The sequence below is a fragment of the Magallana gigas genome, chromosome 3 (genome assembly GCF_963853765.1).
Source record: "Magallana gigas chromosome 3, xbMagGiga1.1, whole genome shotgun sequence".
Lineage (NCBI taxonomy): Eukaryota > Metazoa > Mollusca > Bivalvia > Ostreida > Ostreidae > Magallana > Magallana gigas.
The window spans coordinates 22122681-22149256 of NC_088855.1; the positions used below are offsets into that span (position 1 = coordinate 22122681).

General features: G+C 31.6%; 1 protein-coding gene across 2 annotated transcripts; it reads right to left on the reverse strand.

Annotated features, from left to right (window-relative positions):
- Positions 1-19808: 19808 nt before the first annotated feature.
- On the reverse strand, positions 19809-26353 carry LOC105337760 (uncharacterized). Of its 2 annotated transcripts, none has more exons than XM_034482883.2 (4): positions 26231-26353; positions 22894-23098; positions 21833-22056; positions 19809-20535 (listed from the first exon to the last, which is right to left on the reverse strand). In XM_034482883.2, the coding sequence occupies exons 2-4, from the start codon at positions 23091-23093 to the stop codon at positions 19910-19912; spliced, it is 1050 nt and encodes a 349-aa protein (XP_034338774.2). In that variant the 5' UTR covers positions 23094-23098; positions 26231-26353; the 3' UTR covers positions 19809-19909. The 2 variants fall into 2 exon arrangements, with proteins under 2 accessions (XP_034338774.2, XP_034338771.2); XM_034482880.2 differs by lacking the exon at positions 26231-26353 and adding an exon at positions 25797-26016.
- Between the last annotated feature and the right edge of the window lie 223 nt (positions 26354-26576).

A 26576-nucleotide genomic window follows, 5' to 3' on the forward strand; every position in this document is an offset into this window, starting at 1 on the left:
TGTTTTAACCACAAGTAAACAGAGAGAAAGAGAGAAGTTAGCAAAATTAGTAAACATTAAAAGCATAAAAAGAATACGATAAATTTTGTGCGAAAATAAGGATAATAGCAACACATCATATAAAACTTCAACTATATATTGACAAATTTGAAGTACATTTAATTCTTTAAGCCCCTTTCACAATTGGCGCACGAGCAGAAGCGACCACATATTCGTGCGACCGAAAAAATTAGATATGAATCGTTTATTGTTGCCGAATTAATCGCATATGAAAAAAGTAATCGTACGAATTTCGCACGTTTTAAGCGTAAAAAGTAAGTAAAATTCACTAAATTACTGCTAATGTACATGAGAGCGTTAGGTAAAAGAAACAGCCAAATCGTCTCCTGTGAGACTTTGAGTCTGACATCATCGTGATTATTTCGTGCAGTCCCTATGTTTTCTTAGGTAGTTGTGGGTCTCGATAAACAGGCCATGTCACTTTCTTGTCAGTTTCAGCCGCTGTAGATTTCGACCAATCGATGAGCGGGGCGTGTAAACCTCATTCTGGCTGTTTCTATAGAGCTTTGAATTAACTATAACTTTCCATAAGAAATAGATGGAATAATACTTGGTAGATTTAAATATAGCTCTAAAGAACAGCTGTAGAAACTGACAGGGCTGAAATCTACACGCCCCGTTTATCGATTGGTCGAAACCTACATCGACCTAAGAAAAATCACGGACTGCACGAAATAATCATGATGATGTCAGTATTTTATTGTTAGCATAAAATGGACGGGTTAAATGGACATTACTAGTTACATGGTTTGACTTGTCATCTGATTTTAGTTCCCAACTTGTGCGATATATATTGTTAATGTCGCATTTTCATTGGCGATATTGTTTGCGTTGTCGCTTAATTATACATGTAGGCAATCAATTTTGTTCGTGAAATAATATCGTCGCTTAGCGGGCAATTACACAAACAAATTCGCCGCTTAGTGGGCAATAGGCAAACAAAATTGTCGCGAAGCAGGCAAAAACACAAGCAATATCGCCGATTAGTGGGCGATATTACTAATATCGCCCACTTATTTTTGTGGGGATTTTTTTCACTTAAGGGCGATATTGTTTTCGTAATTGCCCACTTAGTGGCGATTCTGTGATATAGCACATCGCAACATTGTTCGTATCACCCACATAATATTATAGTATATATCAATTTTTTTTCTCATCTTCTTGAGTCAAAAATGACTTCAAATAAATAAGTAAGGAAGAATAAAATAGGTTAAGTTTCAATCACTAATAATCAAAGGAGATAGAGTTAGAAGCGGGCTTTCTAAATTAACCGTGTTTTTGCAGCCTGCTCCTAGTGAAGCACTTGTTGTATCAATCTTCTTCAGATTTATTACACCAAGGACCTCACCTTAATTCCTTTGATTTCTACTTAACCCTACCACTAATCTTTTTTTCTGTGAAAGGCTTACATAGGCAGTGTCTACTGCCTAATCCATTTATGTAAATATGTACATTGTATTTGCACAATAAATTATGTTCCAATTAAAATTCAAATCCCTTCTTTCAATCTTCTTCTTGCTTCAATTTATCTTTCCCATGTTTCGCTTCCGCTGTTCTTTTACAACTATCTGAAATTCAAATATATTGGATTTGATTTCACCAACCGTATTTGGTCACTTCATAATACTCAAGGAAAGATTCTTCATTCCTTGATTAACACCTTTCATTATTAATATCTGAATAAAGATATATAGATCAGACATTGAATTCGCCAAACCATCACCATCGCTGTTTCATACTTTTTTAAAATCTGATTTTTTCGTATTTGCTTTCAAATTCATTAAAACTTTATTATTTCTACTTTCATGTAAATGTAAATTAAGTTGTTTAAAAGCTTCTCTCAAAAAATTAAGATTTTTCGATTACCGTTTTCATTATGTAGGCCTAGGTTTTTGAATTGTAACCAAAGATCGTTTTCCTTGCAGTTGTATTTTAATAGAATTATTGAAGCGAAGTGTAGCGTAAATCTTTGTTAAGTAGTTTTTACTTGAAATTTTTCTGTTCGAATACTCAAATAGTATATCGTTATATCGTATTTAAATTATTCATATAAATTGAGTTTACTTGATATGAGTTTTTTTTACGCGAAAAGATAAGCGATGCCGCTGCCTTATTTTTTCAAATTATACGATATACATGTATTCTTTACTAATAAGAACAGATATGATATAAACTTAAGAAAGTAATATAAGCAGTAGCGCTGAATAAATTATCCTTTCCGATAACAAAACAAGTTAACAACTGTCGTTTTATTTGCTTCGTAAGTTTTGAAGCAAACTTCGGTAAAAGATTTTTTAAAAATAAAAAATGAGATGCTTTTTTATCATCTTGTTGATCAATCATAATAAAAATCAAGTTTGATCTGTAGTCTCTCGTTATAAAGCTACACAGCAAGTCTCAAACATTTCACTAAATCTTAATTTAAAAAAAAGTTTGAATAACGAAGCAGGGACCTCAACATAATTACCGACAGCGATAAAAACTATATTCATCGGTAGGCGACAAAATAAGACAAATTGCTGAATTGAGATTCTGGCAAAATTTATCTCTAAAATAAAATTCCTTTAATGCTAGATGTACCATATTATATATTGCCGTCAAGCCTATGCTTGAATTATTTATGGCTTATGGCTAAGATAACGTTAAATCATGGAATATTGATTATTGTTTTGAATTAGGAAGGGTTAACGAGTACATGTATACTGAATCTCTGAAACATGTCCGAATAAAGCTTTCCTGCATAAAGGATAACCGCAAGAGAATGGGTCTATTATTGATGGTTAAACCCTTGAGGCTTAACATCCTCGGCAAATTAAAGTTATGCATTTATGGAAACTGGTGATAGAGATGTTGATTGAAACTAATCAAGAGCTAAACTGATCTATATAAATTCAGCATGACATGCTAAAATGGATATTAATCTATTGTCCAAAATAAGGCAATCGTTAATTTTGAACAAAAAGCTTTTTTTAACCATAATGTCATTGTTGAATGGTTTGGAAGGGCAACCAAAGAAAAAATTATTTTTAAAACAGTCTTTTGAACCAGATATAATTCACTGAACACGCGTACGTAATTCCAATACTTTCGCTTAAAAATTGCTTCTGCATGAGAAATTCTGCGAAATGTACCTGTAATTATAGTCAAGACACGTAAATCTTTTGAACGCAGATATTGCGTTCATTGATATTTGAAAAATAAATATCTGTCGATTATATCCTTAATTCACAGCCCTTTTTCACTTGTACGTTCTTTCTCATTGAGTTCATGCTTTAGCGAAAAATTAATACACCAATAGCTATCATGGTCAAATGAATTTCAGACTTCAACTTTTGTATGTATAGGTACATTGTTAAAATTTGATGTATTCCTTGAATGTTGTATAAATGTTTTTTTGCTACACCTCAATGTTTTGTCACGTGTAAATTACGGTGAATTAACTTGCTATATAGCATTGAATGATTTATTTTTGACGTCGTCGTGTCAATAACTGCCGTCAGGTGAGCAGACAAATTGAATAACGCGCGTTAGCGCGTTATGATAATTTGTCTGCTCACCTGACGGCAGTTATTGACACGACGACGTCAAAAATAAAGCATTTAATGCTTATATTTACATTCCCTTACTGAAGAAATCAATTGTTTACTGAAATAAATCGATATAAAGTGAAGACCACGGAGGGAGTAAATTAGTAACAGCAAGAACAGCTGATTTGTAATACCGGTTTAAACTGGTTTTCACAGAGACCGTTGAGATGAGATCGACGAGCATGAAAATATAATCCATGAAAAATAACTATTGAAATGTTGCTTTTAACAATAAAGTCAACTGTTTTGTTGAATAATTATAAAACATGGTGTTTTGACAACATTTATGAAATACATTTTTTAACCGATTACATAGAAATCACTGTTTGAGAACTACTTATGTAAATTACATGTAAATTCATACGCAGTGAATAGGTGTTGCATTTAGAGGCATTTAAACATCACGGAATTTAATGGAAAAACACAGTAGAATGTAAATATTTATATATAGACAACGTTTGGCGTTACTACATGTATAATAGTTTCTGTGCTATATTTACCCATATTGAAATGTCATCAAAACTATTCACCGGCCACTATACATTTTCCTCACGTTAAGTACATTGTCATATTCCTGTCGCTACTTCCATTCAAATTTTGATAATTTGAACTAATGCGTAGTTTACAAATGATAAACAAACTATTAGAATCTCCGAGAAATAATTTAAAAAAATTTCGGCACAATAAAACACATTTTTTTGCGTTTTCTGACAATAGCAAGTTTACTGTCTTAGGAGACAACAACTACTAGTATTTACTGTGGCCAGGGGATCTGAAGGGTAGTTGTTGTCTCGAGGAACATAATACATAATTATGATACATGCATTATTTAAACAATAAAGTGAATCATCAAAGAAAGCATTTTAATGTTTATATAAACATCTTACTTTTAACTACATGTAATTAATAAATTGATTATGAAAAGTAAGTAAAATTCACTAAAGTAATGTCAATGTACATAAGTACGTTAACTAAAAGAAACAGCCAAATCGTCTCCTGTGAGACTTTGAGTCTGACATCATCATGAATATTTCATGCAGTCCGTGATATTTCGTAGGCGGCTGTAGGTTTACACCAAACGATAAACAGGGAGTGTCAATTTCAGTCCTGTCAATTTCCTGTCAGTTTCAGCTGCTGTAGATTTCGACCAATCGATAAACGGGGCACTTCTATAGAGCTATGAATTAACTTTTAGTTTTCGTAAGAAATAGAGGGAATAATCATTGGTTGATGTAAATATTGATCTGTAAACCGTACAATTAACAATTAAATAAACTTTACCAGATATGATATTCTAAATCTTTTATACTACTTTAACATATTAAAAACATACTACACTACGATATACTATACTATACTATACTATACTATACTATACTATACTATACTATACTATACTATACTATACTATACTATACTATACTATACTATACTATACTATATCTTACTATAATATACTTTATTTCACTATACTATACTATTCTAAACTATACTATTCTATATTTTATTATACTATACTATGCTATATTATACTATACTATACAATACTAAACTATATTATACTATACTATACTATATCTTACCGCACTTTACTATATCTTACCATACTATACTATATCTTTATATACCATATCTTAATATGCTTTTATTTTAATATACTATACTATATCTCACTTTACTATTTCTTACTATACTATATCTTGAATTTAACTAAGCGACTTGGATTACACCAGAGGTGCTTCGAGATTTAAAACTAGAGTAATCAATGCTGCTGGTGAAAAGCTTCGATGACTATTCGCATGGCCATATTGCACGGAAACTATTTAATGGTTAGATTAGTTTAGATGTTATGGTAACTTAATTCGTTGTTAATTTACATAGAAAATTTACAAAGAGTTATCATAAAATATACTATACTAATTTGATTTAATACACTATACTGAGAGTATAAATTGCGGTATAAAAACAATAATTTCCGTTTCAGTACTTCAAAAAAATTCCATTTATAAATGCATTTTTTTTTTAAGATTTCTATTAAGTAGCACCCTTTACAGTTTATCTTTAAGTTTGCTATGATGGAGTGCTCGGCTTTCGCTGTATTAAAAATTTGACACGAAGTATAAATAATTCATACCTAAATTAATTGCATTACTCTTTACAACTCCGTATTTTATTTTTTCGGATATTCCATGTCTTTCTGTCGGTCCTTTAGGATTCTGTAGGTGTATATAAAGTGACAGAAAGCCAAACATTAGCATTTTTCCTATTTCTCATTTTTCTAGGTCAAATTGATCATGATCAAACAAATATGGCATACCTCTGAAGTATCCATATACAAAATGTCTCTGTTATTTTTAAAATGAATTTCACATCCAAGAGCTGATCTTGCATCTCTATTTAATTTTCTTTACACACTAAAAATACTTTTCATGTGCAGTATTATTTCTAAACAAACAATATATACTTATTTCTTTGGTCTTCCATTTCATTCTTTTTTTTTTATTATTTACATTTTTTCAAATTCAAACATACACAATTTTTCTTAAACTGATGTCGATTTTTTTAAAATATTTTAATCACTCTCTTTCCAGACCACTTTTATTCACACACTCATTTAAAATTCAAAAGTAAATGAACCTGAGGTTGTATAATGGGTAAAATGGGTAAAAAAAAATGGAATAATAATATTCATACCAAATTCCACTTCTGTATAATATAATTATACAATTTTAAACAAAAGAAATCTTCCCACAGCTGTGACCAGCACTTTTCAAATTTCCTAAGTTGAAATTTTTGAACTGATGCATATTTCTCTATCTTGTATATAAAACTCAAATGATATAATAAATCAACATAGTTTGGGATCTTATTCTGCTCTAATCTCAGCGAGATTCGTCGAGACTGAACAATTTTTGACGGACGTCTCTTCCGAATCTCAGACCAGTGCCACACAAAGTGATTCGGGAAAATTTGCCCCAACTTCGGCCGGTTGTTATGTTAGAAATACGCCGAATTAAATCTTCTGCTCGCTTCAACTTTTTACTTTGAACATCCCTTTAACTCCCTATCAACATAAAATGTTAGGTTCCTACCGTAAAAAGATTTATATCCCTCAAAATATGAACTTGTTTATTTTTCAATTCATTTCCACACTCATTCACATCTCCAGTGCTGAAGAGAATCTCGCTGAGATTAATTCTGCTCATACATATAAATTTGAATTGTTTTGTATATAAAATTATAAAGATTACAGGTCTATTGTCTACATTTAGAGAATTTTCTCAAAATATATAGTATATTGGTAACATTGAATCCAACCCTCTTTTTTGTTTTTCTATATATAGACATACTAAGATTATTCCAGAAGGGTAAAACATTAGTACAACTAAAAAAATACACGTTGTATTGTTTCTATTTCTTCTTTACAAAAAGTACAGCAATCATTTGCAATGATCTTGATATTTTAAAAATAATAGATCACAGGAATAATTCTGTGTAGAACTCTGTACTGTAGCCATTGAACAGATGTATCATTAGTTGTCGTGAAACATATTTTGAAACAGTCTTGTATGAACAAATTTTGTCCATGTGGTAATTCATTATTCCATCTTGATATTGCATTTAGGACCACTTCAGTATAGTTCAAAGTTTTATAAATTGCCTTGGTACATTTTTCATTCAATAAAATCACTTCAAAATACATTGATAAAAAAAGAGTACAATTTTTTTCAATATTTACTCTTTCACCGTGAACTGATTTTAATAAATTTGAAATAGCACATGTATTGCATGACATATACATCGGGCAAGTTAAACGTATGTAAAAAAAATTTATTGTATATCAAAAAAAGCTCCATTTGCAGATAAGAAATCTCCAACTAATTTTATACCACGTTGGTACAATACATTATTAAAGAAAGATTTATTGGAAACTGTAATACAGGAGTTGTGCCATATTGGAACATAGGTAATATTTTTCTTAATATAACCAGGCTGTTTGTTAAACATGTTCACTACCTGGAGCCATGATTGAGAAACATCTTGCCAAAAACATTATTTTGTTTAATCATCTTTCTGATAAATCAACCCCAAACTCTAACATTTTCATAACAACCACTTTGTCGTTAATTGCCAAAGAAAATATTCATCCATGGTTTGTGTTTGAGAGTTAACCTTTTAATCCATGAACATTTGAGAGAAAAAACAGAATTATGGACATCTAGCATTTGAAACCAACTTTTGTGTAATCTTGAGTAACTATCTACCTTTTTACTTTATCACCTTTAGATTTCCATATAAAATTAAATATTGCTGTATTCAATGAGGATACAAATGTTTTATTAGGCATGGGAGGTGAAATAAATAGATGATTCAATTTCGGCAAAACTAAAGTCTCGGCTCCGGTTACTCTACCAACAGGAGTTAGAATCCTTCTGTTCCATTGTTGAATCAGTGAAAGACTTTTTGGCAGTTGTATGTTGTAATTTAATTCAGTAATTTTATCTAATTCTACACAGAATTTTGTCCCTAACAGATTAAAAGTTGCACTACCCCAATCGAGTTTCCATCGAGTATGGTGAAAAACCTGATATGAGAACTTTCTTGAGCCTATCCAAACCACCTTGGTTTTTGAGATATTTATTTTTAATCCAGAACGTTTTGAGAAGAAATCTAATGTATCTAGAGAATTAAAAAGAGACTCTGGTGAACCATCAAGTGTCAGTGTTGTATTATCGGCATATTGAGTTTCTTGTGTTCTTTACCATCGGCTATAATACCCTGAATGTTTGTATTGGTTAATGCTTCCATTTCATTCTTAACAAAAGGAGATAATGACCTCATTTAAGATCACTTGTCCCTAAAATATGAAGATATTTCAATTTTTCATAAACCATTTTTTTTTTTCACTTGCAAACTGATTTAGATTGAAACCAAATTGAAGTGTACCTCAGGTTCATAAAAAATGTAAGGATTAATGTCGTAACCTCTGGAAATAACATGATAGCTTCCAAGAACCATTCTAAAGTTATTGCTCTTTGAATAACAAAGTAAATACATTGTATATACAAATTTTGTTTAAAGTTTTGGTCATTGATGCTTGTTTTCAAGGCGTTAACAGCAACACAAATTTTGATATTAATCAAAGTTACGCAACGTGTTACCCTTAAATTCTCGCTTCCATCCGTCTAGTATATCCCTTTTATTTAGCTATGTATCGTGTTAATTTTGTATTTAAGAGGGCTGGTAGCTCGTGACCATGTTTATACTATATCAATCTCCTCTAAACAAAGAGCTCATCATAATAAAGATGTAAGAAAATATTCAAATTTTAAATCAATTTTTTTTTAATTTTTTTGAACTGATCAATAGTTATGCAGCCACCTTCAATGCCTGTAAATCCATTATTCATTGACGTTTAGTCGATCAGGACGTTAGAGCACTATCAAAATGGGAATGCAGTGACCAAAGTCTTGGGGGGTATAACTAGGTAATACCCAACCCACAGACTGCGTTTCATCAGACTGCATTGTGATGCAATTCTTATTTGTTGAATTGCTCATTTATTAGTTGATTAAAGTGTCATTCCTTCATGAAACTACTTGTTTCATAAGTTTCATAAAATAAAAGAAAGATTTTTTAATATTTCTTAAACCACGTTCTCATTAGTTTCGACTGCAAACTGAATTCAATAAAAGTGTTATCTTGAATTGTGTAAATTAAAAAATGAATGCGATTTATGATGTGAATGATCATATAACACCTTTATTAGCAAGTATACGATTTTGATTAAAGGAATAAGGGATTGTTGGTTTTTTTTTACTGTTATTTGGTGATTAATACGATCGTGGTTGATAAAATACAATAAATCCCTAGAGGGCTTTAGGGCGATTTACGATATATTTTATCATGCCTGGCGTTTTGCTCACCTTATATAGTATTCAAAGAATGATTCCTTATTATCTATTTCTGTACAATTTTCAGATATTAAATATTAAATGATTGACAATTTCAAGTTATTTTCATTTCATATGATAAAACAAACCCCGCTCGCGTCCCAATACTGTATTTGACTAAATGTTACAAAAGTCGACTTGGTACGTGTTATCACGTACACAGTCACTGAAAAATGTTATTATATGTGTTTTAAAAAAAGATTTCTAATCCTGTATTTATGATGTTTACAATAACGAAAGCACATTTTGACTTGCATCATGAAATTGACATCATAAACAATGTATGCAAGCCAAGAAAAGAACTGCTTTACTTAATTTGAAAATCTTTCTTCTTCGTTGCCCAAAGTGGAGGATATCGATTCTGTTCTTTGTGTTATGTTTTATTTTTTATGATAAAAATATTTTGCATTTTGAAGAGGATTAGCAATTTGAAATCATCGCTGCATTACAGCGTCCAACACAAACGATATACAATCGTATCCAATGGATACATATATGAATACTATTAGGTACTTCATGGGTGGTGGTTAATGGGGGTCCTGTAGCACGGAAGGTGAATATTATTTCCATTCTAACAAAGAATTTAATCTTCCAGAATTAAAAGCCACACATTTTAAAAGGTTCAACATTTGATATTATCGAATTTTAACTGCATGGTCTTGACTGAATAAAAGTCATTTGAAATAAAATGTATTCCATCATGCTTTTTGTTCGTTTAACAGTTGTTAGTCTTTTTTAAAGTGTATTAAGCAAATAAAGCATCTATGGAAATGCGTCATTTCAATTATTTGTTTAATTCATATTGGTCTCAAAAACTACGTTTTTGTTCCATTTATCATTTTCTAAATAAGTTGTCTCTTAATGCACGCATTATGTCAATGATTCTTATACAAATTCTACAATACTTAAACGATTTTTGGGTCTTTCGCAATTAAAAAAAATCGCAATTATAATCCACCCCCCCCCCCCCAAAAATTGATCTTTGTTCAGTCAGAGTGCAGTTATGTCAAATGAATGACAATTGTACTCTTTAGATCTCTGCTTCGTCAAATCTTTTGGAAATCCATTTCTAAACGCAGTCGTTGCAATGTAAAATGTTTCAGTGATAGGGAACGCTCCACTCTACAACAATGAATAGTTCTTTGAAGAAGAGAGACAATGAACCAATTTGTATGTACACTGTAATGTTATTTGTAATTGTCCTAATGTACCATACCAAAAAAATAAATGAACTAAACTGAACAATTATTATTTACTTAAAGCATAATATAATTATATGATTGCGCCCATGAGAAAAGGGTCTTATGGGGGTTTTTATGAATGGGACCAATATCGTCACAAATTTTGACGTTATTCCATGACGTTGTCCGAAAAGTGGAAAGCTTAAAGCGTTCTTTTCATAACGAGTAGTATTGTTTACCAGGTTTTTACGAATTCAACACTTTATTTTGGGTTAACGCTTTATTTTGGAATAACTCATTAAGATATATTGACAAATTCATTTTGTGCTAGATTTATCAAAATATGCTTATATCTATCCTTGATAGGGAAACTCTGATTATTTTGCCCAATTTTACTGAGAACATATAAACTTCTAGGCCTAGCAATGTGCTCGATAATGAAAGATCTTCCATAATTATGAAGGTGGCCATCTTGAATTTTTCCTGTTAAAATAGCTTCAACAAAAACGGAGAAAACCTCAACTCACAGCTGGTTTATAGCCATTAAATTTCAGATTTGACAACTTTGAGATGTGTTTTATTCAATTCTGTTCATTACCTAATAAAATACGATTGAGAATGAAATATTTTACAACCTTCATTTACAGCAAGGCTTGAGGGACTTGAAAACTTCATTGGAAAGAAACCTATCAGTTACATGTAGAATGGTTTGGCATTGTCAAATACTATTTTATATTATTGGAAGTTGATTTTAATCAACTCTCCTATGCAGTTACTCAGACAAACCGAAAGTGAAACAGTGTTTGGACCTCAGTACAAATCATCGCTGCTGACAAGACTTAGTTCTTGAAAATGATTGATGAATTCGATGTAATGTATGCTAAAGCATTGTTTTTCAAGGAAACTTATTTAAAAAAAAAAATTATAAATACCTTGACAATAGTTAGATTTTAAATGGTACGAACAATTATTTAAATAGTTTTTGCAGTCGTATGTATTCATACGCCAGAGTTCACTATAGTCTCGTTCAACTCGACGCTCGGCTGTCTCCGTAAATTCTTGTCGGAGATTTACGGTGTCAGCCGAGCATTTGGTTGAACAAGACTAGAGTTCAATATTGCTTGGATCCATACAATTTTCGAGAAATATTTTGTATTACTGATACATAGTTTGGTTGAAATAATTTTACTCTAAATATTATCTAACATGATTCAAATGGGGGTTTCTCGACATTCTTGTCGAAGAAGTCCAAAAATTCATATTATAAAAATGTGCGTAATTCAAATACAAATTAAAAACTACATGTACTTGTCATGCAAAATAACATTTAATTGGTTTTAAGATAAACAAACATCGACAAAATCAACTCCCGTCAGTTCTTCAGTACTTTGATTAAATGTATGTTTCCCAAATTGTGGGCAAGAAGGTTTACTTACATAAAGCCAATGTTTCTTTGTTGATGTCATCAATTTATTCTCGCAGTTCGTTTGTAATATTATTTAACTTTGTCAGTCACGAGGGTCTTATCAATTGACCTTTTTGGTAAACTGTAACAAACAACAGTTTTCAAATGACGCTTAACCCGCAATTTCAAATATTGGTCATTTTTGTTTTTTACTCAATTTTCAGGTTTAATTTTACAAACGCTGAAAATAAGAACCCACACTGCTTTGATTCTGAATAGAGCCTTATTTCAGCTTTATCGAAAATTTTATTTGAAAACACTTCTATTGGATTATAAAAAATTGAAATAAAATTATTAAAACATCCATCATAATCATAAGTCAGAAAATGGATCTAAATAAGCCACATAATGGGGTCGGTGAATGCTATATCAAATGGACCAGTTTGTTGTTTATTTGACTTCGTTATCCGGTGATCTCGATCAGTAATTTGAATGAATATAGATTTAACAGAACTAATTTGTGTCAAGTCTATTTCACTGTCTATTTGAATTTAAAATGCAATAAAGCCCCAGAGGGCTTAAGGCCGATTTACGATATATTTCATCATGCCTGGCGGATTTGCTCACCTTATACAGTATTCAAATAATGATTCATTATAATCTTTTAATGTACAATTTTCAGATATAAAATATTGACAGATATTAAATATTAAACTATTGACAATTTCAAGTTATTTTTATTTCATATGATAAAACAAACCCCGCTCGCGTCCCAATATTGTATTTGACTAAATGTTACAACAGTCGACTTGGTACGTGTTATCACGGACAAAGTCACTGAAAAATGTAATTATATGTGTTAATAGATTTCTAATCCTGTAGCTATCATAATGATGTTTGCAATAATGAAAGCACATTTTGACTTGCATCATCTTTTTGACATCATAAACAATGTATGCAAGCCAACAAAAGAACTGCTTTACTTAATTTGAAAATCATTCTTCTTCGTTGCCCAAAGTGGAGGATATCGATTCTGTTCTTTGTGTTATGTTTTATTTTTTTATGATAAAAATATTTTGCATTTTGAAGAGGATTAGCAATTTGAAATCATCGCTGCATTACAGCGTCCAACACAAACGATATACAATCTTATCCAATGGATACATATATGAATACTATTAGGTACGTCATGGGTGGTGGTTAATAGGGGGTTCTGTAGCACGGAAGGTGAATATTATTTTCATTCTATCAAAGAATTTGATCTTCCAGAATTAAAAGCCACACATTTTAAAAGGTTTAACATTTGATAGTATCGAATTTAATTGCATGGTCTTGACTGAATAAAACGTCATTTGAAATAAAAGGTATTCCAACATGCTTTTTGTTCGTTTAACAGTTGTTAGTCTTTTTTTAATTGTATTAAGCAAATAAAGCATCTATGGAAATGCGTCATTTCAACTATTTTTTAAATTCATATTGGTCTCAAAAACTACGTTTTTGTTCCATTTATCATTTTCTAAATAAGTTCACTTATACTTCTATTCAATGTGAACTTGATTTTTAATTGATGTCATTGTCTCTTAATGCACGCATTATGTCAATGATTCTTATACAAATTCTACAATACTTAAACGATTTTTTGTCTTTCGCAATTAAAAAAAAAATCCCATTTATACCCCCCCCCCCCAAAAAAAAATGATCTTTGTTCAGTCAGAGTGCATTTATGTCAAATGAATGACAAATTGTACTCTTTAGATCTTAGCTTCGTCAAATATTTTGGAAATCCATTTCTAAATGCAGTCGTTGCAATATAAAATGTTTCAATGATACGAACCGCTCCACTCTGCAACGATGAATAGTTCTTTGAAGAAGAGAGACAATGAACCAATTTGTATGTACAATGTAATGTTATCTGTAATTGTCTTAATGTACCATACCAAAAAAATAAATGAACTAAACTGAACAATTGTTATTTACTTAATATACAATTATTTAATGCTTGAGCAGTCGATAGACCCGAATATTTAGGGAAAAATTCGGGTCTATTGACTGTTCAGGCATTAAATAATTGTTTTATTACCTAATTCCGTTTTTAATATTTTGTGTTCACAATTATAAATTACGGAAGGTTTTCCATACCATTATGCATTCAGGTCATTGTTAATCAATACCAAGATGATCTAAAAGATAAATATTAAGAACAATAGTAAAATAAACATAATAAAGTTATGTTTTAATCTTGTAGCAATTAAACTTTTTCTAAAATATGTTGCCGGTCCAATAGATCGCAGTCTATTGACCGGCGTTCCAATAGATCGCAGTCCATTGACCGGTGTCGTATAATTTAAGGTCCGCCCCGTAAAATGGTCCGGGCGGACCTTAATGTTAACATTTAGGGTCCGCCTTTGCTCTAAAAGGGTCCGGCCCGTATAAGAAAAGGTCCGCCTAACATTAAAGGTCCGGGGTATATTTCTTCATTTATATTTTTTCAATTTCGACTAATTTGTTACAAAATACTGAGTAAGTGGTATTATTTTGTAATTCTTATAAAGGAGTACCTACCCGAGGTGAGTAAGTAAATATCCAGCACATACATGTAGTTTTAATGAAAATACTTATACATGTAGCTTGGTGAACACAAATAAATCAAAAAAAAATTTACTGTTTAAAACTGGATTCTCATTTCAACTTTAGTTTTGCCGGTCTATCTTATATAAACAGGAAATGAAACTGATTGGTGTCATTAATTAAACAATGGCTTGAACCAAGTGTTGTATACACACACCACCCTGCAGGTGTGAGGGGTTTGACTGTTAGAAATAATCATGTAAACAATGGACATTTCCAAAGTCCTCTTTTTGCACATCTTTCCAATACGATACACGCTTAAAAACGTTACCCTTTTTAAAATCAAATATTCTTTACAATTCAATTACAACGGTACATGCAAGCGATATCATTGCTACTTATTATTTGCACTAGGGCACAGGGGCATCGTATCCACTCTTCTCTCTATGACATATATATAAATAATACATTTATATATATATATATATATATATATATATATATATATATATATATATATATATATATATATATATATATATATATATATATATATATAGGGAGAGAGAGAGATACGACGCCCCTGTGACTAGGGCATATTATCAATTGAAAGTTATGCTAATTATTATAAATTATTCAGTTCTTCAATCCCTCTTTCTATTTGAAACTTTATATTTGGATCGGACTATAATAATCAAGGAAGGGGAATATCCAAAGGAATGGATTTGTTTATAAGAAATTAAAGACATACATGTTAGATTAGTAAAAAGTCCTATTCCTTCGGCTGTATATGCATTTTGCTTCTGGCAAAAAAATTAAAGGGATCCGATTTTCTTCTTTAAAAAAAATAACACAGTTGCTTGAGGACAGGACCCCCCCCCCCCCCCCCTTGAATTTAGACCCCTGGGGTAGTTGACACTGTTTTGGTAGAAATTCCTTTAAACTCATGTACACAACATGCTCCGATTTATTTAAAACAACCCCAACCTGCATATAAAAGATCTTCTTTTCATTTTCATATGCAATGGTGGGGGGGGGGGGGGGGTACATTAATCGTTTATTTTCCGTTACTTTTTAGATATTTAAAATGGAAGATGTTGTGTACATGACTTTAATTAAAAGAATTTCTATCCAAAAAAAGTCAACTTCACCAAAGGTTCAGACCAGGGGGGGCGGACCTTTTCTAAACGAGCCATAATATTACATCTAGGTCCTATCCCTAAATTATAAGAACATCGGGGTCAATCAAAGCAAGTATCAATATCAATGGGTATTTCAACAAGTGGGCCTTTTCTGTGCCATAATATTAGGTCCTAGTCCTAAATTAAAAGATTATAGGGATAAATCAAAGCAAGTATTTATACGGATATTTATCATATGAATATTTATTATCTGCATTCAGTATTTCAACGTGGCGGACCATTTCTTTAACTTTATTATTGGGTCCTACCCACTGAAACAAAAGATCATCATTAAATTAGAGTCAATACAAGTGTCAACTTGATTAAGTATTTTCCTATATACCAATGTTACCATTGATGCATCGAAGGATATGTAACTAGGCACTTCACCAACATGGAAGTCAGAGAGAGAGAGAGAGAGAGAGAGAGAGAGAGAGAGAGAGAGAGAGAGAGAGAGAGAGAGAGTTATTAATCTATATACCAATGCAAGATTGCTACTCTAGACACTATCCATTTGATAAGGACGTCAATATTTAACTCAATGGAGATACATTTTTTTTCTTAAATCAACAAGGATTTTTTTTAGGCAGTTTACAAATATATTTCTGCATTAAAGCGCTTTGTGATATAGAATTTAAACATTATCGATGGAAACGGATTTACTTATAATAAAACTAATGTTTACTTGTTTCCAAATCCTTGCTTAATTACATGTATGCATCATTATATACATATAAAAGTATTGTACGTTTGGTTAAAGAAAGAGGGAATAAGTCTTTTAGAATAATGGGGTGATCGAATACTGTACCACAGTACGTACATGTATACACTACATGTATATTGTCAACGTATACCCTCTGTTATGGTAATCCACATCTGCGACCTTTTATTAATTATCTTAAACTTGTGATAAATCTACCTAGAGACGTATAAGTTATTAGTATATTATCATAAGTTTCTGATCTACTGAAAATTAAACAAAGCAAAAGCTAAAAAGCCAATCTTACTTGCGTAGAGCACTACAGCGGAGACATTTTTTTTTACAGGTGTGAATGCCTGCAGGGCTTCTTTTACCTGTGTTTACCTGTCATGCAACCCTCTGCTAATACATATACACCGGAAGAGATTTAAAAACAAAGGGACTAAATGGTGTGTACAAATCATTGTCAAAATACTCTTGGTCTTCTTTTTTTCAGATTCTTAAACAATGGGTCAAAATCTAATCCGCTATCAATATTTGATATTCCACAAAGTAATACGCAAATGGCCGACTGGATTAAGAAAACAAAGTCATATTTAAAATACAAGTACACGAGCAAAAAGAACAATTACTTTAAGAGAAATTTTAACAAGTGACTACGGGTAGGACCTTTTCTTATAGGGGAAAGCCGGATCTTAAATGTTAACATTAAAGGTCCGGCCGGACCATTTTACGGGGCGGACCTTAAATTATACGACACCGGCAGTCGATAGATCACTTTCAAACCTGAATACACAGACAAAATAGACGAAAATATTTAATTTGCAATAAAACAACAAAATCCCTTTGATTAGGTAATAAAGCATATTGTTATACTTTCATGTTAAATACTGAAATCTGATTGGTTAAGACGCAGTTAATAATATTTACTATTACCCTCAGCGTTAGCAACGCACTTGGCAACGGGTAACATTAAAAAATGTTACATGCGCGAAAATTATGCGCGTACGGTTCGCTGTAGAATTCACGCTATTCCTATATAAAAGCAGTAAAATTTTCTTAAAAATTTTAAAAAAGACATTCAGTATAACAAAATAAATAGTGCCTGTTTGGGAGGATAACAGTTGAAATTGACACCCCTCGAAAACCATTGTCAACCTCCGCTTCGCGTCGGTTGACAATGGTTTTCTCGGGGTGTCAATTTCAACTGTTACCCTCCCAAACAGGCACTATTTATATAATATAATTATATGATTGCGCCCATGAGAAAAGGGTCCTATGGGGTTTTTTATGAATGGGAGCAATATCGTCACAAATTTTGACGTTATTCCATGACGTTGTCCGAAAAGTGGAAAGCTTATAAAGCGTTCTTTTCATAACGAGTAGTATTGTTTACCAGGTTTTTACGAATTCAACACTTTATTTTGGGTTAACGCTTTATTTTGGAATAACTCTTTAAGATATATTTACAAATTCATTTTGTGCTAGATTTATCAAAATATGCTTATATCTACCCTTGATAGGGAAACTCTGATCATTTTGCCCATATTTACTGAGAACATATAAACTTCTAGGCCTAGCAATGAGCTCGATATTGAAAGATCTTCCATGATTATGAAGGTGGCCATCTTGAATTTTTCCTGTTAAAATAGCTTCACTAAAAACGGAGAAAAACCTCAACTTACAACTGGTTTATAGCCATAAAATTTCAGATTTGACAACTTTGAGATGTGTTTTCTCCAATTCTGTTGAAAGAAACACGCATTACCTAATTAAATACGATTGAGAATGAAATATTTTACAACCTTCATTTACAGCAAGGCTCGAAGGACTTAAAAACTTCACTGGAAAGAAACCATTCAAAAATATCCAGTATTGAATGACACACCTATCAGATACACGTAGAAAGGTTTGGCATTGTCAAATACTATCTAACATTATTGAATGTTTGTTTCCCAAATTGTGGGCAAGAAGGTTTACTTAAATAAAGCCAATGTTTCTTAGTTGATGTCATCATTTTGTTTTTGCAGTTTATTTGTGATATTATTTAACTTCAGTCACGAGGGTCTTATGAAATAACCCTTTTGGTAAACTGTAACAAACAACAGTTAATGACGCTTAACCTGCAATATTCAAATATTGGTTAGTTTTGTTTTTACTCAGTTTTCAGGTTTAATTTTACAAACGCTGAAAATAAGAACCTACACTGCTTTGATTTTAAATAGAGCCCTATTTCAGCTTAATCAAAATTTTTATTGATTATTATGGATTATAAAAAATTGAAATAAAATTATTAAAAAATCCATCATAATCCATCATAATCATAAGCCGGGAAAATAGATCTAAATAAGCCACATAATCGGGTCAGTGAATGCTATATCAAATTGACCAGCTTGTTTTTTTATTTGACTTTGTTATCTGATCTCGATCAGTAATTTGAATTGATATAGATTTAACAGAACTAATTTGTGTCAAATGTATTTCATTTACTATTTGATTTTCAAAATTGCATTATGAGTTGTGCATTGTGTCTGTAAAGGGCAAATAATATATGGTATCTGATAAACGCCGAACTTTTGATCCATAATAGTACCGGATTTGCTGATATACAATCAGCTTTAAGTCATTTTAAACTGTCTTCTCATTAACTTTCAATGTAAAAAACATTTAAAAGAATTTCACGTTTCCGGTGGTGATAAAAAAGTATTAATGATCAATGTGTCTCTTGGATTTCATATTGTTTACAGTGTAATGCACCAGAGTAATGATGAATAACTTTATCTGAATTTTGAGCGCTGAATTGTATACGTCTGTTAGTCGCTTCGAAGATTTGAGGTCGAATTGATTATTATCGTTTCAAATTTCAATTAACATGATTCTGTATTTGTTACCCAGTAAAATAGATTTACTTTTATACGATAAAGTATGAAAATAGCAAATTCTGGTTATTTTTAGATGCTCTATGTTTATCTGATTTCTAACTTACAATCGCAAGTCCGCTTTTTTTTTTTAACCAAATTTGTGCAAGTTCAACCTCAACGGTTTGGGTCCTATTTCTAAAGAAAGAGAAGTTAAATTTATTGCACCAAGCCACAAATGGTCAAAGAACAAATTACGTATTAATTTTACATCAAATAAATATATATCAAAGCACGTTTTCAGACTTTATCAAATCAATACTGGTACGAAGCGTCCACATAATTTTTTTTTATTTTTTTTTGTTCACAGTACTTCTAACATGCAAATGTCACAAATCACAAATATCATTCACTGTTATTTTTTAAATTTTTTACAAAATTTGAACACGTTTGTCTTTAACCCTTTTAACCCAATGACGAGCCTTGGGATATCTAAAGCGACGATTCCTCCTAGGACGACAGAAATAATGATGACTCCTATAAAACCGAATGTTTTGGCGGACGGCCGCGGGTCGTCTGCAGACGTCTTTTTGCGGATGTTGGATGACAGTGTGGATTTCTCCACTTCTATTTCCTTTTTCAGCTCCGCTATTTTCGCGTTGAGCTCTTCCGTGGAGTTTATTGTAACAGTGTTTGATACTGGAACGCAATTTGTTGGACAGGCGCAGCCTTGGGATGGCGTTGTGGTTCCTGTTGTGGATGGTGATGTTGTTGTGGATGTGGATTGCGATGAAGTAGATGGAGATGTTGTTGCTGATGTGGAATGCGATGACGTGGATGAAGTTGTTGTTGTGGATGTGGATTGCGATGAGAGAGATGAAAATGTTGTTGTGGATGGGGATTGCGATGAAGTGGGTGGAGATGTTGTTGTGGATGTGGATTCCGATGAAGAGGATGGCGATGAAGTGGATGGATATGTTGTGGATTCTGTTGTGGATGAATATTCCGTAGTTGTCTGAGGTGTTGTGGTTGTTGGTGGTGCTGTAAAAATACCATTAGTAATAATCATTTTATCGAGGACTGGTTACTAAAAAGACACAGTATGCAAGCAAAAACCTTTTACCTCATGGTCTTCAAATACAAAATGTTTTAAACTCCATTACATTATTAATACGTTCTTCGCAAACACGGGTTCCCAATAGAATAAAACATAATGCATCTTTTCATTCCGGGATTAAATATTTGCAAAGAATAATGCACTATAACAGATAGAGAAGAAAGGGATGGTAATATACAGGAACTTTTTCGAATTTATGAGATTAGATTTTTGAGATTAGATCGTTCAAAAATCGTGAACCGAACTGATTGGGGATGAAAAGTGTTCCAATGATATTCTCGAGATTATAGAGATCATTTGATAATTCATTCCAGACACCGTCGTGTTCTTCTATAATACAAACATGCATGTATAAATGACAGTTTGGATGAATAACGCAGAAAACCGACCGGGGGGGGGGGGGGGGGGGGTTCTATTGTTCTTTTAAAATCTTTACGCTTCGTAAACAAAGAGTGACTGTATATAGTCCGCAAACTATCCAGATGTCTGTGAATATAGATATAACTGTAATACCTTGGCTATATTTCCATATATTATACACATCTAAGAGAAGCATCGAATAAAAATCATCAGGTTTATGTTTTGTCTATGATAGATATTACAATTTTACAGAGTTAAGAGGGTCCGATGGTCGTGGTCATTATTAGACTGTATTGATCTCCTTTTGAAGGAGAGCTCTATATAAAAATGTAGGGAAATGTCCAAATTTAAAAGGTGAGATATGTTGATTTTTTCCGTACTAAATAATAGTTTATATTTAAACAAACCATATGTTCAAAATTGTTGGCAGACCTGGTGGTTGTTGACCATACAGCCTTCTTAAACTAAAGATTTTTTTGCACACCTTGACCATACTTTCTTTCCTCCAATCAAATGGTGTGTAAATGATTAGAACTTATTTTGATTTATAGTGGTTTGTGAAAATAGCTCGTGTTTTTGTTGATAAATTTTTTGCTGTTTTGTTTATTCAAACTCAAAGGTATGAAGACTTGTTTTGTGGTCAGTATTTTGGGATCATTGATTTAGAAAGTCGAAATCACAATTTTGTTTGAGCCTTCAGGACCATTGGTGAATGAGGATGTGTCAATCTATCAACACTTTAATGGTAAAAACATTTGGTCCATGCCAACGTCCTTTACTTGATACAATATTATCACCACAGTGATATATAAATATAGATAAACAATATCATAGTATTAATGTAATCCTTTAAAAACGTACCGAGTATGTTTGACAAGTTGCTACAGAGAAAATGGTAGTCCTCGTCGCATTTCTCTGCAAACCAGGCGCTTGAGTACATTGATACGCAATGCCAGGTGGCGCTGTTCATGTTGTAGGAGAAGAAGTTCTCATAGGATTGTAGCTGTCCCGACAACGTCCTGAGCCGGTAATTGGTCACGGTGGTGTCCACATCGTAGCCAATGTAAACCTCTGTACTACCGAGGCTAAATACAATTATAAAGAAAAACCTTAATGTATTTGCGAAGTATTTTCGCTCTAAATTGAATTGTTTAAGCAATTCAGCTGTTGGGTGGATTAAACATAATTGTACATGTTGCAAAAATGCTAGATGATCAATAATAAGTATACTCGACCAAATGTTCCCATTTTTGTCACTTTTACTTAAGATTTTCATTGATATTATTGTTTCCTAAATAACTATATCGGGCACAATGCAAACGGAATGAAAGTACTCAGATATATTGCATTGTGTTTTCTTAGAGCAATTTTCAATATTTATTTATATTCCCGTAAGTGTTTTTTGTTGGTCCGAGTATAAAACGGAAATAAAAACGGAAAAACCAAATTAGTTAAATTTTTTGCAAAAAAGGTTAAAGTGATGCTTTTTTTTAAGATTATTAGTTTGACATCTTATGTAAATAAAAAATCCATTTCTTAACTACTTTTTTTTAATCTCCACAATATGTATATGTATACCCTTTATTCGAGCAATTTCCATTTTTTTTAAGTTTAAATACATTTTTCAAGTCGAACAAGTTTTAAATATATATTTATAAACCAATTATTATGTGAGAAACACATTACCAAGACATTTTGTATGAAATGTATACCAAATAAAAAAATGAAATTTATCACAAAATTTAAAATATCAGTCTGCTACTGTTATTAATTCAACGTCTATACAATAAACATGTCTCAATCATTAACGATAGTTAAAAAAAATTAATAAAGTGTATACAGAACTATCAGTGATGACGTCTTTCGAGTAGGGACCTACCTTAAATCTTTAGGGCGATCAAGGAAATTCATATAGAACTTACCCCTTAGAAGTCAAAAACGCATCCACGGCATTATCCATTGAAACGTCAGCTACAAGGGCGGGGTATCCCCCTTCACTAACGCATTTAGCGTAGGCCCCGGTGAGGTTTGATGTCGTGGTACCCAGCCAGTAGCAGACGTCACTATTTATTCCGTCTTGGTAAACAAAACTGTCTATCTGTCCGTTACAAGTTGTCAACATCACATCTACAATTTTTATTTCTACACGTTGATTTTAATAAAAGAGAATTTGACATGAAAGCAATTTAAGTTTCAAGTTTATGCAACTTTCGTATTGGGATCAAAATTATTGCTCAGGTAAGCGACGTGGCCCATGAACCTCATTTACCTTTCGAGTCGAGTGTTGGCCTCGTTAGTGTATAATTCATCTCTGACAGTGACGACTTGGATGAAATTATGACAGATAAAAAAAAACAGGAATTCTACAACTTCAGATATTTTAATCTAATTCATTTATTTGTTTATTTACTAGATTTTATTTATTTATTTATTTACTTATCTATTCATTCATTCATTATTTATTTTTAAATTTTCTACCTCCTTTGGGGAGAGCAATAAAAGGGGAGATAACCAGAGGTGAAGCAAAGGGAAATTAATCTAAACTCTGTTTTCCACCATATGATACGAAATTTAGAAGACATTGAGCAACGTATTTGTTTATTTTAATTTTTCTAACCATTTATGCATTATAATATCTCAGAAAACTAATTTTAACTTAAATTTTTGGATTTTTTGTATTAAATTATCTAAATTTATCTAGTCACCTCCACTAAAATTAGAAGTATTTCATAATCCCTTAAAACCCAAACATAAAATTTTAATTCTACATTTTTTAACAATCATTTTTTCTAAATATTTATTGAAAATTTGAAATGGGGCGTCCAAACCCTTTTTTATATTGAGATTATTTTCGCAATGGTAGACATTAATTCTGGCCAGTTACCAGTTACATTTATTGGGTTGTCATGACAACAGATAACATCGGAATTTTGATATTTTGCAATCAATTAGGCCCCTAATTACAGTGTAATCAATAAATGTACATGTTATCTATGAAATGTTTTGAATTATGGCAAAATTCTTAGGCACATATATGGAACCCATTTAAGTTGTATTAGATTTCACGCCGCCTTACATCAAGAAATTATGGTACCATGGCCTTAGAATACAAACCAAATAAACAAACTTTAATATCAATTTTCTTCATTGTTGGCAACCCCTCTTGGATTTTTGAGACAAATGATAACAATTATTAAAACTCCAGAAATTGACATTTTTGGAATCTGCCTGACTCTCTCGTAGACGCACTGTTAAGAAGACCGAGATTTTTACAATAAATCCAAGCGACAAGCGATAAGATCATTGTGACGTCACGAAAACGTTCATGAATACAGAATTGAACGTTTTCGCTTTTCTATAGGTTTATACAAGGAAAAATATTTGCAAATGTAAATATTTACAGTTATCCCACTCCTCAATGTTCTTGTATCAAATTTCAGAAATTCTTGAGAAGTATTTCTTTGAAATCCGTATACAAAACATACTTGAAAAATACAAAGATAATGGGAGGTCAGTGTTCATCCCTCTGAGTTATGGCCAATTTAATTTGACCTTTTTGCACCTAAAATGCGATTTCAGCCTGATTAGGATTTGTTGTCAGTATTTTTGATTAAGCAAACTTTTTTCTTGAAATATCGTTTTTAATTATGCACAGTGGTAACACTGAATTGAGGGATCACGAAAAAAAATTGTACGAAGCTTTTTATGTGACCGTTTTGCACTTAAAATAGACAATTTCTATAATAGTTACAATTTGATTTGAAAAAAAACACCACATTTTGGATATCAAGAATTTTATAAGATTAATCCAGTTTGTCAGGATATGTATTCTGTATCATTTTGACATAATAAAACATGGGGGTCGGTTATGTCAAATTTTAGGTATATGACTTCAAAAGTAAAATTCTCGCAAAAATTGGTTTCAAAAATTCAGACGATTTCTATATATTTGCATGATTTATGCTAAACTCCAATCATTCTCTAAAAATTTAGTTTTGTAAATGTCTTTTTAGCCAATCAGAAAGCACATTACAACCAGAATTAAATTATTGAAAATTCATAAAACTGCATGATTTTGTCATTCTCGTCTAAAAAAACCTTCCGCACGAGAAAATAGTTCCATCCATAACTTGTTTGATTCTTGAATTCAAATGGATTTTCTTTATGAATGTTGTGTAATTATGAAATGATGATCTTTCTGTGAGAATAAGATAAATAAAATCATATTTATTTAAAATATAATGAACATCTGCGCAATGAAATCAAAACGTGAGGAGTGAGATACCTTAAAATTAACGACGGATTATACACTGCTAATCGTAGGTTTTTAAGGGTTTATAAAAAAAACCACAAACGGTACGATAGCTATAAACTACAAACATATATATGCAGTTTAACGTAAGAAAATGTTTTAAGGCTTATTTCATGTGTAAATTAACTACATCTTTATTTGCGTGAATTTGGTTTATAAAATGTATTTCAGTTTACAATCAAAAAATAGTAAATAAACCTTTTTTCAAAATATATTACATGTATTAAATATATTTACTCCTCCACTATTTTATCCTCCAGTGAAACTATTTTCTATTATTTCAGGTTTGTAGAATAGTTTATGTGAAAAGAGGGAAAGCTCTCTCTCTCTCTCTCTCTCTCTCTCTCTCTCTCTCTCTCTCTCTCTCTCTCTCTCTCTCTCTCTCTCTCTCTCTCTCATTTACAAATTTACAATAAAACAATAACATCTAATTACAGTTACCATAATTATTATGAATGAATACAAAACAATAAACATTAATAAAATCATTATACCATGAAATTTAAAACTTACGTTGAAATGTGCAACAGAGTATCCAAGTTTGAAATATTAGAACAAGCCACATTTTTATTATACACTATGGTTACTGGTTCAAAGAATCATTTTTCCATTCAGTTTTCAACTAAATAAAGGTTTTAACAAGCAGAGGAAAATTCACGTTAACTAATGAAATACTCTAATTAATTATCATAATGTCGTCACGTTCTTTTGACTTTTTATTTTACCTAAATATATTGATTTTTATTTCCCATTAGCAACACAATGGTAGACAGCCGAGTTAAGAGCACATGACAATAAGTACAGTGATTTTTATCCCCTTTAAAAATCAATTTATTTCCCTACGGTCGAATTTGTTCTGAATCCACAAAATTTGTAAAAGAGGTCAATAAACAATTTGGAACAATATTTAATTGAAACCTTGATTGTTTATAAGTCGTGTTATTTACCGATATTGGGTAACTTGAACTTGATCTTCGGGAAGACCTAATAGTTATGTTTGAGTAATCATTCATATTCCGACAACGCTTGTCGAAACACAACAGCATCTCTTTCGTGAAATGGATTCAAAGCTGTTTGACAAATTATATATAACAAAGTGAAAACCAATCTACCTGTAATTGAAAAATGAACAATTAACAGATAGTGTAAATCAATTTATTTCTGAAACGTGTATCATATATAGATCACAATTGTATTTTATCAGTTTTTAAAAGCACAACCTTTAGCGTTGAAATTTCACGTGCTTCAGTGTGCTTTAAAATAAAATAAACTTGAAAGATACAAATACATTCT

Excerpts from the sequence above, each read along its gene's own strand:
- LOC105337760 (XM_034482880.2), bottom strand. The coding sequence starts at position 25,848 with ATGTGGCTTGTTCTAATATTTCAAACTTGGATACTCTGTTGCACATTT. Across the intron at positions 23,099-25,796 it reads ACTCTGTTGCACATTTCAAC|ATGTGATGTTGACAACTTGT; the intron begins GTAAGTTTTAAA and ends TAAAAATTGTAG. Across the intron at positions 20,536-21,832 it reads CAACTTGTCAAACATACTCG|CACCACCAACAACCACAACA; the intron begins GTACGTTTTTAA and ends GTATTTTTACAG.